Genomic DNA, 14,010 nt, shown 5'->3' with positions numbered 1-14,010 from the left:
AAATAGGAGTTGGGTTTCAGTTCAACAGCTGTTTAAAATCTGTGAAAGGTCACTCCTGAACTCAGAGCTACATGCGCTACATTCCGTACATTGAGTCGGGAACAGGATACTTGTTATTTGGCCATGTGGTACTGAAGGTCTTCTCAATGGTTAACCCCAGACTAGGGTGGGGGGTTATAAATGGGAGACTGAACATCTACCTCCCAGCACAACATCTTGATTTGTCCTTTTCAAATAAACCTATTTTCCTTCCCCTGATTTGCTTTGGAGTTTGTGTTATTGAAGAATAACATCAATCGCTAACACCTTTGTAATCTGTAATAGTTTTTGCAAGCCCTGCCCCATCCGATGAATGTCGGAGCCGGTGTAGTACGATTCAATCTTAGTACTGTTTTGATGCTTTGTCTATTTGATGCTTCGTCTGAGGGCATAGCGGGATCTCTTATAAGCTTCCGGGTTAGAGTCCCGCTCCTTGAAAGTGGCAGCTCTACCCTTTAGCCCAGTGCAGATGTTGCCTGTAATCCATGGCTTCTATTTGGGGTGTGTACGTACAGTCACTGTGGGGACGACGTCATCAATGCACTTATTGACGAAGCCAGTGACTGATGTGGTGTACTGCTTAATGCCGGAAGAATCCCAGAACATATTCCGGTCTGTGCTAGCAAAACAATCCTGTAGCTTAGCATCTGCGTCATCTGACCACTTCTTTATTGACTGAGTTACTGGTGCTTCCTGCTTGAGTTTTTGCTTGTAAGCAGGAATCAGGAGGATAGAATTATGGTCAGATTTGCCAAATGGGGGGTGAGGGAGAGATTTGTTTACATCTCAGTGTGTGGAGTAAATAAAGGTGGTCCAGAGTTTTTTTCCCTCTGGTTGCATATTTAAAATGCTGGTAGAAATTAGGTAAAATAGATTTCAGTTTCCCTGCATTAAAGTCCCCGGCCACTAGGAGCGGCGACTCAGGATGAGCATTTTTCTGTTTGCCTATGGCCGCATACAGCTCGTTGAGTGCGGTCTTAGTGTCAGCATCGGTTTGTGGTGGTCAATAGACAGCTACGAAGAATATAAATGAAAACTATTTTGGTAAAGACTGTGTGGTACAGCTTATCATGAGATACTCTACCTCAGGCAAGCAAAACCTAGAGACTTCCTTACTATTAGATTTTGTGCACCCGCTGTTGTTTACAAATATACACAGACCGCCTCCCCTTGTCTTACCGGAGGCTGCTGTTCTATCTTGCCGATACAGTGTAAAACCCGCCAGCTGTAGGTTATTCATGGCGTCATTCAGCCACGACTCGGTGAAACACAAGATATTACTGTTTTTAATGTCCCGTTGGTAGGATATACGTGATCGTAGTTCATCTATTTTGTTATCCAGTGATTGTACGTTGGCTAATAGGATCAATGGTAAAGGCAGATTACCCACTCGCCATCGGATCCTTACAAGGCACCCTGACCTACGTCCCAGATATCCCTGTTTTTTTCTCCTGCGAATGACGTCCAACTCATTAAAGAAAGAATCTTCTTCCAGTACGGGGTGATTAATCTGTTCTGATATCTAGAAGCTCTTTTCAGTCATAACAGACGGTGGCAGAAACATTATGTACAAAATAAGTTACAAATAACGTGAAAAAACACACTCAATAGCACAACCGGTTAAGGGACCGTAAAACGGCAGCCATTTCCTCAGGGGCCATTATCTGTTCGTTGTTTCCCTATTGTTTGCAGAGTGTGTGTGTGCGTGCGTGCGTGTGTGTGTGCGTGTGTACCTTGCAGCAGAGCAGGGATGATGTGACAGTCCACCAGGGACTTGATGTTGTTCTCTGTGCCCATGGCCAGACTGCCCAGTACCACCACACACTCTGTCCTCAGCACCACCGCACCCTCTGTCCTCAGTTCTGAGCCCAGTACCACTGCACCCTCTGTCCTCAGTTCTGAGCCCAGCAACACCACACACTCTGTCCTCAGTTCTGAGCCCAGTACCACTGCACCCTCTGTCCTCAGTTCTGAGCCCAGCACCTCTGTCCTCAGCACCACCGCACCCTCTGTCCTCAGTTCTGAGCCCAACACCTCTGTCCTCAGCTCAGAGCTGGATAAGCCCTGCTGGAGCAGGTACAGTAACCTGGGGGAAGGAAGGACAGACTCCGTGAGAGAGAAAAAAAAGAAGGGGAAGCAGGAAAAGAGGGGAGGTGAGAGAGGAGAACAAAGGTAAGGGGGAAAGCGAGAGATACCTGGGCACAGCTCCCAGGACAATCAGGTTGGCTTTCTGTTTGTTGTTTCCGATGACAGCATTCTTCATGTCACTGTGAACACACACACAGAGTCAGATGTGTGGAGCTCCCTCAGCATGTTACCAACAGCCACAATAACGACACTTGTCAGAGTTCATCCACAGTATAATTCCTATCACCAGCGCTAAACACGTCTAAACACTATGGCTAACTAACGTCTACAGGCTCAGCTGAGAAACATCAGTGCTGCTCCAGCTTGTTAACGTATTGCTTTGAGAGGATAGAATACTGATTATAAACTGGGTGGTTTGAGCCCTGAATGCTGATTGGATGAATGCCGTGGTATATCAGACCGGGTACCACGGGTATGACAAAACATTACATTTTTACTGCCCTAATTATGTTGGTAACCAGTTTATAACAGCAATAAGGCACCTCGGGGTTTGTTGTATATGGCCAATATACCACGGCTAAGGGCTGTATCCAGGCACTCCGCGTTGCGTCGTGCATAAGAACAGCCCTTAGCCGTGGTATATTGGCCATATACCACACCCCCTCGGGCCTTATTGCTTAAATATCACACACCATTTATTTAAGCCAATAACATATGAAAAGTTATCCAGAGTACAGAATTCTAACTGTGGTTCGCCAACTGATGAGACCCTATAGAATGTAATGCATGCAATATAAAGATACTAGTAGTTAATGGAGTGAAATAGCCATGAGCTGGCAGAGGCCAGTGGAAAAGAACAGCTGCACCAGTCAGGTAGTGATGCGGCCAGCTGCCTAAAACCGTAACCAGAGCTGGGCCTCAGAGAAAAAAATAAAGATGAAGCAGACTGACTGATCACACACAGGTCGTACAGCCACATGTAAACAAAGTGGTCTAAGCAGCTCTCACTGAGCTCACACTAGGCATTCAGACTCACACAAGGACAGATACAGAGGCTGTGTGAGGTTGTGTCCCAAATGGCACCCTATTTCCCATAAGGCTCTGGTCAAAAGTAGTGCACTAAGTAGAGGAAAGGGTGCCATTTGGGACAAAAAAAAACAAAGAGGGACAGTGACAGGACAAATATAAAGTGTTCCTATAGTAAGACATAGGCTAATACAACACAAGGTCATGTAAATTATAATGTACTTACATGACTCCCTGCAGCACTTTCTGTGGATCGGGGTGGAACAGCCGGTCAACATAATGGCGGCTGGTGGCCGTGACCTCCTGCATGGTGACACGAGAGAGAACAACAGTGAGTCGGCACTGGCCTCCCTCCTCATCCCACCGCTGACGCCAACCACACACACACTCAGCAGTCAGGACTGGTCAGGGGCCAGACAGATACGCCATCCCAGAAAAGCCCTTCCTAACTATACAACTGGTCAACAGGCACTAGGCTACTCTCGTCAAGCTGTAAACTCATCCAGAGCACGAGACGGATGTATGCCACTTAATAACTTTATCATCGAGTGGTGGGGACTGTCCAGAACTTTCCGCACTACTCTCTATGTGAGATACACTACATGACTAAAAGTATGTGGACACCTGGGCCCAAATTCACAAACTCTTAAGAAGAAATGTCTTCTTTAATGCAATTTTTTCCTTAAGAAACTTCTTACGTTTTTTTCGTAAGTAGTGTTTTGTGAATCCGGCCCCTGCTCGTCAAACATCTCATTCCAAAATCATGGGCATTAATGTGGAGTTGGTCCCCCCTTTGCTGCTGTAACAGCCTCCAATCTTCTGGGAAGGCTTTCCACTAGATGTTGGAACATTGCTGTGGGGACTTGCTTCCATTCAGCCATAAGAGCATTAGTGAGGTCGGGCACTGATGTTGGGCCTGGCTCGCAGTCGGAGTTCCAATATTTTTTTTCCTTATTTTTTCTTAACAGCAAATCAATACAAAAAGTACATGGGAACACAAGTATATATAAAGAATATAAAAAGGACATTTGGGCTAGGGGCGGGGCTAGGGGATACAATATCACATTACACAAGGACCTTAAAGGACATACACACATTTATAATTTTAACAGCTTTTTTGTTGGCAGAGGTTTTAATTGTCTTAAAATATAGTTCAATTTCTTTTTGCAAGGTAATAAAATGTGTTGTTTTGTTTGTAAATGTACATTTGTGAATATGAAATTTGGCCAAAAGAGTAATGAAATGAATTTCATAAAATTGTTTCAACTTATTTCTATGATAAGTAAAGAATCCAAGCAGTATATCTCTTCATAACAGTGTAGAATCTTCTTAAATGTGTTCAATTATAAATCTACTGACGTCTTGCCACAGATTCCTTACATGAATACAATGCAACACTGTTTCTGAGTGGTAATCACAAAAGGTACAATTTGATTTAGTTTTTTTCATATAGTGGTTGGCAGGATAATATTTATGAGTCATTTTAAAAGAAACTTCCTTCTTAAGGATCGGACCCTTTTTTTCCCTCCAAATTTCACCTAAAATTACATACCCAAATATAACTGCTTGTAGCTCAGGACCTGAAGCAAGGATATACATACTCTTGATACCATTTCAAATCAAATCAAATTTTATTGGTCACATACACAACATGGTTAGCAAAGTTGATGCGAGTGTAGCGAAATGCTTGTGGTTCTAAGTAATCTAACAATTTCATAACAACTACCTTATACACACAAGCGTAAAGGAATGATTAAGAACATGTACATATAAATATATGGATGAGCGATGGCTGAAAGGCAAAGGCAAGATGCCTATGTACTTTTTGTATTGATTTGTTGTTAATAAAAAATACGAAAAAACATAATTGGAACGCCGAAGCGAGCCAGGCCCAACACCAGTGCCCGACCTCACTAATGCTCTTGTGGCTGAATGGAAGCAAGTCCCTGCAGCAATGTTCCAAAGGAAACACTTTGAAGTTGGTGGAAATGTGAAATGAATGTAGGAGAATACAACACATTAGATCTGGTAAGAGATGACACAAAGAAAAAAGTGTTTGTGTTTTTTGTTCCATCATCTTTGAAATGCAAGAGAAAGGTCACAATGTATTATTCCAGCTTTCAACCATTGCATTTATGTTCAAAATGTTGTATCAAGTCTACCCAAATGTGCCTAATTGGTTTATTAATACATTTTCAAGTTCATAACTGTGCACTCTCCTCAAACAATAGCATGATGTTATTTCCGATTCATTCCAAAGGTGTTCGATGTGGCTGAGGTTGGGGGGGCGTTTCCTGCATGATAACTTAAATCTCAAGCCATCTTATTAACGTTAACTTTATAAAGTGTGTAGCTAGCTAGATGTTCGGTTTCTTGTTGAACCCTATCGCTTCAAACACACCGACAAAACACACCGACAAAAGTTCAACATTCACCTTCTGCTCCCATTTCTGTCAAGCCGCCCACGCATACAGTTTGACACATACATTGGATAAATCCAACATATGCACCACACCAAACGCACTGCAACTGCAGCGCTGCAATGATTTATGTGAATTTATCAAAATGCCTTTCAGTCTGTTGACCATGAAGTGTTGCCAGCTAGACTCAGAAACATTGCTCTCAGTGAAGGGGTAGTAAATTGGTTTAGGAACTATCTTTCTGACAGAACACAATGTGTATATACTGACAATCACAGGTCTAGCTTTCTTGAGATTAATAGAGATGTGCCCCAGGGTTCCATTTTAGCTTCTCAATTTTTATTAATGATTTGGGAAATGGGATGCAACCAGCAAACATTACATCTATATGCAGATGACACAGTTATATTAGATTAGATTCATGTGCTCCTTCTGTGGTTCAGGCTGTTGAAGAGCTCCAAACTGCTTTTCAGTCACTGCAGGCCTCCCTTTATGGTCTCAAACTGGTCTTGAATATACAAAAACTGAATTCATGACCTTTACCAGAGCTAGAACTCTGCCAGAGAACGTTGGCATTGTCACATCTGGTGGCTTATCCATTGGAAAAGTGTAATCCTACAAATACCTAGGCATTTGGTTGGATGACAAATTGTCCTTTAAAGTTCATGTGGATAATCTTGTGACAAAGCTTACATTGAAATTGGGTTTTTATTTTCGTAATAAGGCTTGCTTCCCGCTTATGGCTAGAAAGAAGCTTGTTCAGCCCACTTTTCTCTCTGTAATTGATTATGGTGATCTGTTGTATATGCATGCAACCTCCTCCGTCTTAGAGACTGCACGATAAGCAGAGTCCATTCTTGCGTATTATTACCAATGCCAAGTCACTCATCCGTCATTGCACATTATCCAACCTACCATTTGGTACCTCACTTTATATGCGCAGAAAAATACATTTGTATGTGTTCATCTACAAAGCCTTTTTGGGTAAACTCCCTCTTTACCTCTGCAGTCTGGTCTCCTTCACCACCAGCAGTTACCATACCCGGTCTGCTAGGTGGTTGCAACTTAAAGTCCCCAGGACATTCACAGTATTAGGCTAGATTGCCTTCTCCTCTTGTGCACCAGACGCATGGAATAATCTACAATCCATGCTTCATCTCGATATGTTAGTGCCACTGAATTCATTTAAAATATTGAAGGGAGACTGTTACAGAGGAGTATAAAATGCTTTTTTTAGGCTGGATGTTTTAATTCTGTAATGTATTGATTTTTGCTGCCTTCTTGGCCAGATCTCCCTTGAAAAGGAGACTCTGGGTCTCAATAGGCTTTTCCCGGTTAAATAAAAGGTTAAAAAAAAAAAATTAAAAACCCAGCGTTTCATTGGAAATGAATGTAATTCTGGTGTACCAAAATGCAATGACGCTGTCGGTGTGTTCGAAGCGTAAGCAAAGTGCTAACGTTAGAGTTTGAAAAAGTTGAAAGTAGCGTCTCGATCACAAAACGGACAGCAGTTGTCACCGAAAGCGTCATTTAATTTTGGTACACCAGATTTACATTAATTTCCAATGAAACACTGTGTTTGCCTAGCAGCAACAGTTGCAGTGGGTTCATTGTAGTGCATAGTTGCATTTATCGAATGTATGCGTCAAAACTAGTAGACCGCTCGACAGAAATGGGAGCAGAAGGTGAATGTTGAACTTTTGTCGCACACGTATCCAGATGATGCTGCGTCCTGTATTGCGCAAACACGCTGTCGGTGTGATCGAAGTATAACGCCCAGGAAGCTTAGATTCAAACTCCCATTTACCAATACGTTCGTTTACACCAAATATGGAGTTTCGCTGTACTTTTAAAAATCGTCTAAAGATAAAATGTACAAACAACCGGGGAAAAAAATCATCTTCGGCACCTCCAATGCATGAGCTGTTCTAGACTTCCAACCTGTGCGCGGCAGTAATGAGTGATTTGCAGATAGCAGTTGAACCAGTGTCTATGTAGCTAGAGTAACTATGGTTATTTACAGCTAACTAACTAGCGGCTGGTTCCAGTTAACTAGCATAACCTTTTGATTGCATCGTTAACGTTTTGTGCAATAAAGTTGTTAGCTACAGGTTTGGGATTTTTCATCTTAATTGGATTCACATAAAATGTGTCACCGGTTGCTAACTAACTCATTCCGGGTGACAGTCGGGAGACCGCCTTTGCTAGCTAGATACAGTACATGTTGCAAAGCCTGTGCTAGCTAGCTAGCAGCAACTTCAGTGCATGTCGTCAAAGACATTGCTATTGATGAGACACACAAAAAGTGTTTCACTATCCAATGTACTGAATAATGCACAGAAAACGTTAGTATTTATTCAATTGTATAAGTGGGACACTCACAGATAACACGCTGATGCGGAGAGGGGCCTCCAACAAGCACGCCATCTCTCTTCCCCCTATCGAGCGCCCCAATCGGAGCAGCACTTTCCGAATACCCCGCCCTCCAGACCAGCTGCTCAGATTTTAAAAAGTAAATATAGCTTAATCACGCAACACTTCAGAATAAGTTAGTATATGATGGGTTATGTCGAGTTAATATGTGTGTCTTTGGTCTGTTTGAAATATCGTTTCATCTTCTAATGAAACTAGTATTTATATTTACCAACTGGCTACATTGTAGATGATCGAATGTCAATTTGTAAATCAACTCAATCAAGTAAATTTTGCTTCTAAACGCGCAGGTTTGACATTGAAGCATGGCTGATTAAGACGCGATTGTTATAAGCATTTATGTGCATACAACAAATATTTGTATTCGTAAAGAAGTGCTGGTATTGGGAAGTATTACAGTTTGGGATAATGTATAGGTGTTTGACTATTTGTAAATTATTTTGATTGTGGAAAGTGCTACCTACGAATCCATCAGTCGATTTACTTTGGGGAATATTGGAGCATGCGCTGAGGTCTAACTACGCGGAGGTGGGAAAAACGTTCCGAGTCATACATTTTGGTTGAGATAAACAGAACAAACCAACATAATCATGGTAGCTAGTTAGCTAACTCTATCGTAACGTCAAAGTGCAAAAGACGAGAAACAATTGAACATGTTAGTTTGATTTGACTAGTGATTGCATTGCATGCATCTCTTAGCCAGGACAAGTCTACAACCCCGGACGGTGGACGTGTGATAGCTAGCAGTTATCTACTGGAGCTAGTAACAATCAATTAACACAAATTATTGAGCTAATATGCTAACTTGCTACATTGTATTTTATTCAATGATATAATCGTCTTCCTCATATAATTCAGCTCAGCACAGAAAAAGAAGGCCCTTACGGGAGTCTACAGCCAATCATCAGCCATGAAAATAGCTGTGGAAGGGTGTTGCCATGGAGAGCTGGATAAGATCTATGAGACGATTGGCTACCTGGAGCAGAAGGAGGGGGTGAAGGTAGACCTGCTGCTGTGTTGTGGAGACTTCCAGGCTGTGAGGAACGAGGGGGACATGAAGTGCATGGCTGTGCCGCAAAAGTACAGGCAGATGCAGACCTTCTACAAGTTAGTACCTTCCTATCACCTCTGCTCTCTCTCTTTCTCGCTCTCATGTAGGGCCAGGAGTTTTTCCTGAACGCTGCATGACCTGATCCTGGAAAAACTCTAGACCTTACCTTACTCTGAGAGATGGCTGTTGACCCCTATGGCTTTAGATGCCATAGGAATCAACAGCCAGGTGGGTTAAATTGGTTAAGCCCAACCCTGTCAATACTACTTATGGTTCCTTTAGTTTAAGGGACAATCTGTTGTATTTCTGATGGTTGTGTCTTGGTTCGTGCAGGTACTACTCTGGAGAGAAGAAGGCTCCGGTCCTGACTATCTTCATCGGTGGGAATCACGAGGCCTCCAACCATCTCCAGGAGCTCCCGTACGGGGGCTGGGTGGCTCCCAACATCTACTACATGGGTAAGACCTTACCTTCACACTCTGGCTACGAAGCTAAAACACATATTACAAGTTCCATGGATTGCTCTCTCAATGCCACTTGTCAATCAGGAAATTCGGGAGCGTTCACTTGCCCGAAAATGTTAATCTAATAATAACAGTGTATATGGTCTTCCATCAGGTTATGCTGGTGTTGTGCGCTACAAAGGAGTAAGGATAGGTGGCTTGTCTGGAATCTTCAAAGGGCATGATTACAGGAAAGGTGAGGTCATAAAGGAGTAAGGATAGGGGGCTTGTCTGGAATCTTCAAAGGGCATGATTACAGGAAAGGTGAGGTCAGAAAGGAGTAAGGATAGGGGGCTTGTCTGGAATCTTCAAAGGGCATGATTACAGGAAAGGTGAGGTCATAAAGGAGTAAGGATAGGGGGCTTGTCTGGAATCTTCAAAGGGCATGATTACAGGAAAGGTGAGGTCATAAAGGAGTAAGGATAGGGGGCTTGTCTGGAATCTTCAAAGGGCATGATTACAGGAAAGGTGAGGTCATAAAGGAGTAAGGATAGGGGGCTTGTCTGGAATCTTCAAAGGGCATGATTACAGGAAAGGTGAGGTCATAAAGGAGTAAGGATAGGGGGCTTGTCTGGAATCTTCAAAGGGCATGATTACAGGAAAGGTGAGGTCATAAAGGAGTAAGGATAGGGGGCTTGTCTGGAATCTTCAAAGGGCATGATTACAGGAAAGGTGAGGTCATAAAGGAGTAAGGATAGGGGGCTTGTCTGGAATCTTCAAAGGGCATGATTACAGGAAAGGTGGGGTCATAAAGCTCTAGTAGATGTTCTCCTGTCTCTGCAAATGTGTTGCAGCTCAACTGTCTATAAAATGTAATCAATGCTCTTTTTTTCAGGACATTATGAGTTCCCTCCATATAACCCAGAAACTCTACGCAGTGTTTACCACATCAGGAACATCGATGTCTTCAAACTCAAACAGGTGACTACCACTCACAGGGTTAATACGTCATATGTCCCCCTATTATTATCATATGTCATATTATGTCCCCCCTATTTTACCACTAGATCCAGATGCCTGTGGATGTGTTCCTGACCCATGACTGGCCTCGTGGGATCTACCATTACGGCAGCACAGGGGAGCTTCTGAGGAAGAAGAAGTTCCTGAGGCAGGAGGTGGAGTCCAACACACTGGGTAGTCCTGCAGCAGCAGAGCTCCTGGCCCACCTGCAGCCTAACTACTGGTTCTCTGCGCACCTCCACGTCAAGTTCGCTGCCCTAATGCAGCACCCGGTGAGCTGAACTGAAGACAGTTGAGAGAGAGAGAGACTGCCGTGCATATTCAAAGTTTGGATTCTTTCTGATTAATTCGAATTTAAGATTCTGTGATTGTCACATGATGTGTTGATTCAGCACCGACATTGACATTTTCCCACACCAACATCTTCTTTCTCCTGATTGTATATCTAATGTATGTGCTGCCAGATCACATAACTGATATTGTATATGCAGCACTGGTCATATCACTGCTCTGTTTGTCTCTTTAGGCCAAAGTTGATGCTGCCCCCCGCACTACCAAATTCCTCTCACTGGATAAGTGCCTCCCATACAGGGACTTCCTACAGGTGAGAGAGGGGGTGATTAATAGAGAGGGGGTGATTAATAGAGAGGGGGTGATGACATAGATGTGAAGGGATTATGTTCTGGTTTCATAGATCCAGATTAAACCTACTTTTGAATGGAGAATCTTTTCATATTGGTCTGTGAAACAGCCTGCGTGCGGGTCTTATTTTGGGCTAGTATTTGCTACAGGCGTGTTCTCTGTAGTGCATGTCTGAGTTGATGCTGACTTGTAGGGTGTGTGTTTCAGATCGTAGAGGTAGCAGACAGGCCAGGATCGTCCCAGGGTCTGGAGTATGATCCAGAGTGGCTGGCCATCCTCAAAGCTACAGACAGCCTGCAGACTGTCAGCCCTAATTACTGGAACCCCCCGCAGAACAACGGCCTGCACACAAGGTCAGACACACACCTCTCTTTCTCTCACTGTCTCTCACATACTACACACACCTCTCTTTCTCTCACTGTCTATCACATACTACACACACCTCTCTTTCTCTCACTGTCTCTCACATACTACACACACATCTCTTTCTCTCACTGTCTCTCACATACTACACACACCTCTCTTTCTCTCACTGTCTCTCACATACTACACACACCTCTCTTTCTCTCACTGGCTCTCACATACTACACACACCTCTCTTTCTCTCACTGGCTCTCACATACTACACACACCTCTCTTTCTCATACTACACACACCTCTCTCTCTCATACTACACACACCTCTCTCTCACATACTACACACACCTCTCTCTCTCTCACATACTACACACACCTCTCTCGCGCTCACTGGCGCTCTCTCATACTACACACACCTTCTCTCTCTCATACTACACACACCTCTTACTTACTCATTCACTTAATCACTTAATCTCTTTTTTGTCGCTATCTCACATGCATACACCCCCACACACACATTAAACCCTGCTATCTCACATGCATACACCCCCACACACACATTAAACCCTGCTATCTCACATGCATACACCCCCACACACACACATTAAACCCTGCTATCTCACACACATACACCCCCACACACACATTAAACCCTGCTATCTCACATGCATACACCCCCACACACACATTAAACCCTGCTATCTCACGTGCATACACCCCCACACACACATTAAACCCTGCTATCTCACATGCATACACCCCCACACACGCACATTAAACCCTGCTATCTCACACACATACACCCCCACACACACATTAAACCCTGCTATCTCACATGCATACACCCCCACACACACATTAAACCCTGCTATCTCACACACATACACCCCCACACACATTAAACCCTGCTATCTCACACACATACACCCCCACACACATTAAACCCTACTATCTCACATACATACACCCCCACACACACATTAAACCCTGCTATCTCACATACATACACACCATCCTTCACTTGCGCATACACCCCCACACACACATTAAACCCTACTATCTCACACACATACACCCCCACACACACATTAAACCCTGCTATCTCACACACACACCCCCACACACACATTAAACCCTACTATCTCACACGCATACACCCCCACACACACATTAAACCCTACTATCTCACATACATACACACCATCCTTCACTTACGCATACACCCCCACACACACGTGTAATGTGCTGCTCATGATCTGTGTCTACCTACTTCTGTATATTGTCCAGGTGGGACTTCAGTGCTTCTGAGGCAGCCATGATGGAGGCTGTGGGTGACCTGGGGGGTGAACTGTCCATCCCTGACAACTTCTGCCTGACCGTGCCAGCTTACGACCCTGCCCGGCCACAGCCCCATGTCCACCCCAGCTACAGCACCAACCCGCAGACCACCGAGCTCTGTGCCACCCTGGGTCTCAGAGACATCTATGCCCAGGTTGGGCAGGGAGGGTATGGGGGCCAGATAGGCACCCCAGAGCTGGAGGATGATGAAGTCCAGAGTGGAGATGAACCCAGTGAGTACCCTAGTGACACCTCAGGCCTGTCCAGCTCCTACAACCCTGATGAGATCACCATAGAGGATGAGTGGGAGGAAGAGGAGGAGGGAGGAGAGAAAGAGGGAAGGGGGAAGAGCCCTGATGCAGTGGTCCCAGAGGGGGAAGCGGGGGAGGCAGGAGGGAGACGGGACTCGGGGCCCCCCTCTAGAGAGCTGCCCCCCAGCCGCATGGTTCTGACCATGCCTGAGCCCAAATCAGACCCCGCTCCTCCCTCACGCCTGTCCCTCAACCTACCTCCTCCCTCTCACTCCTCACCTCCGGAAAGGGAGGAGGAGGAGGAGGAGCCCCATGTCCGGATCCCTAAGCGCACCAGTGGGGAGACGGGGGACCCTATCAGTACAGGCAGCACCCCTAGGATCAAACGCAGGAACCAGGTCATCTACACTGCAGTGGACGATGATGAGAGTGAGGACTAGGGCTGGAACTTGACCCAGGTTTCAGGGGGAAGTCAGTGGGAACTGTTGTCAAATAGAAGATTCTTATTATCTCCTTTTTATATTGCTATTGTCGTTCTTCAATGCAAACCAACAGAGTTTTTTTTTTTTAGTATAGGGAGAGTGGAGAATCCCATGATGGAAATGTATTTTTTTAAGTCTGTTCAGTTCCTTTTTTTAAATTATGAAATAAAGAAAATGGTGATTTTAAGAAAAAAATAAGTTGAATTTCAGATGAGGCACACTGTTTCCTCAGTAGTTTTCCACTGTGGGTCAACTTCAAAAGGGCTGTGTTGGGAAACAACAAAAGTTTAAGAACATGAATATGTTTGTACACCAAATAGTCATAAACCAATTTTGAACATGAACCTTATGACATCTTTACTTTAGCCAGAAGTCAAATTCTTGCCAAAGTTTAATTTCCTGTTTGCCGTTTAATCGGTCT

The 14,010-nt window shown here is 44.2% G+C and overlaps 2 protein-coding genes across 15 annotated transcripts in view; one reads left to right on the top strand and one right to left on the bottom strand.

The window, feature by feature from the left end:
* Positions 1-8,076, bottom strand: part of LOC110501849 (armadillo repeat containing 8) — a 29,272-nt gene extending 21,196 nt beyond the window's left edge. For 3 of the 4 annotated variants that reach the window (XR_016490645.1, XR_016490646.1, XM_090216161.1), the window contains exons 1-4: positions 7,956-8,076; positions 3,380-3,456; positions 2,235-2,306; positions 1,773-2,125 (exon numbers count right to left, since the gene is read on the bottom strand). Coding sequence is in view for 2 of the 4 variants with exons in the window: in XM_090216161.1 (XP_090072287.1) it covers positions 1,773-2,125; positions 2,235-2,306; positions 3,380-3,456; positions 7,956-8,000 (547 nt within the window). In the remaining 2 variants the exon portion in view is untranslated. The remainder of the gene's footprint in view (positions 1-1,772; positions 2,126-2,234; positions 2,307-3,379; positions 3,457-7,955) is intronic. The other variant, XM_090216162.1, reaches the window with a different exon arrangement.
* Positions 7,345-13,784, top strand: dbr1 (debranching RNA lariats 1). 11 transcript variants are annotated; one of them, XM_090216163.1, is made up of 9 exons: positions 7,345-8,085; positions 8,865-9,113; positions 9,391-9,515; positions 9,676-9,756; positions 10,396-10,481; positions 10,568-10,792; positions 11,047-11,124; positions 11,370-11,515; positions 12,806-13,784. In XM_090216163.1, exons 2-9 carry the CDS (start codon positions 8,917-8,919, stop codon positions 13,545-13,547), a joined length of 1,680 nt encoding a protein of 559 aa, XP_090072289.1. In that variant the 5' UTR covers positions 7,345-8,085; positions 8,865-8,916; the 3' UTR covers positions 13,548-13,784. The 11 variants fall into 11 exon arrangements, with proteins under 11 accessions (XP_090072289.1, XP_090072292.1, XP_090072290.1 ...); XM_090216164.1 differs by having other exon boundaries at positions 8,045-8,121; XM_036959276.2 differs by lacking the exon at positions 7,345-8,085 and adding an exon at positions 8,128-8,534.
* Positions 13,785-14,010: the final 226 nt, after the last annotated feature.

The sequence above is a fragment of the Oncorhynchus mykiss genome, chromosome 22 (assembly GCF_057628025.1).
Source record: "Oncorhynchus mykiss isolate SJ-2025 chromosome 22, ASM5762802v1, whole genome shotgun sequence".
Taxonomy (NCBI): Eukaryota; Metazoa; Chordata; class Actinopteri; order Salmoniformes; family Salmonidae; genus Oncorhynchus; species Oncorhynchus mykiss.
This window is presented reverse-complemented; position numbering and strand designations above follow the sequence as displayed.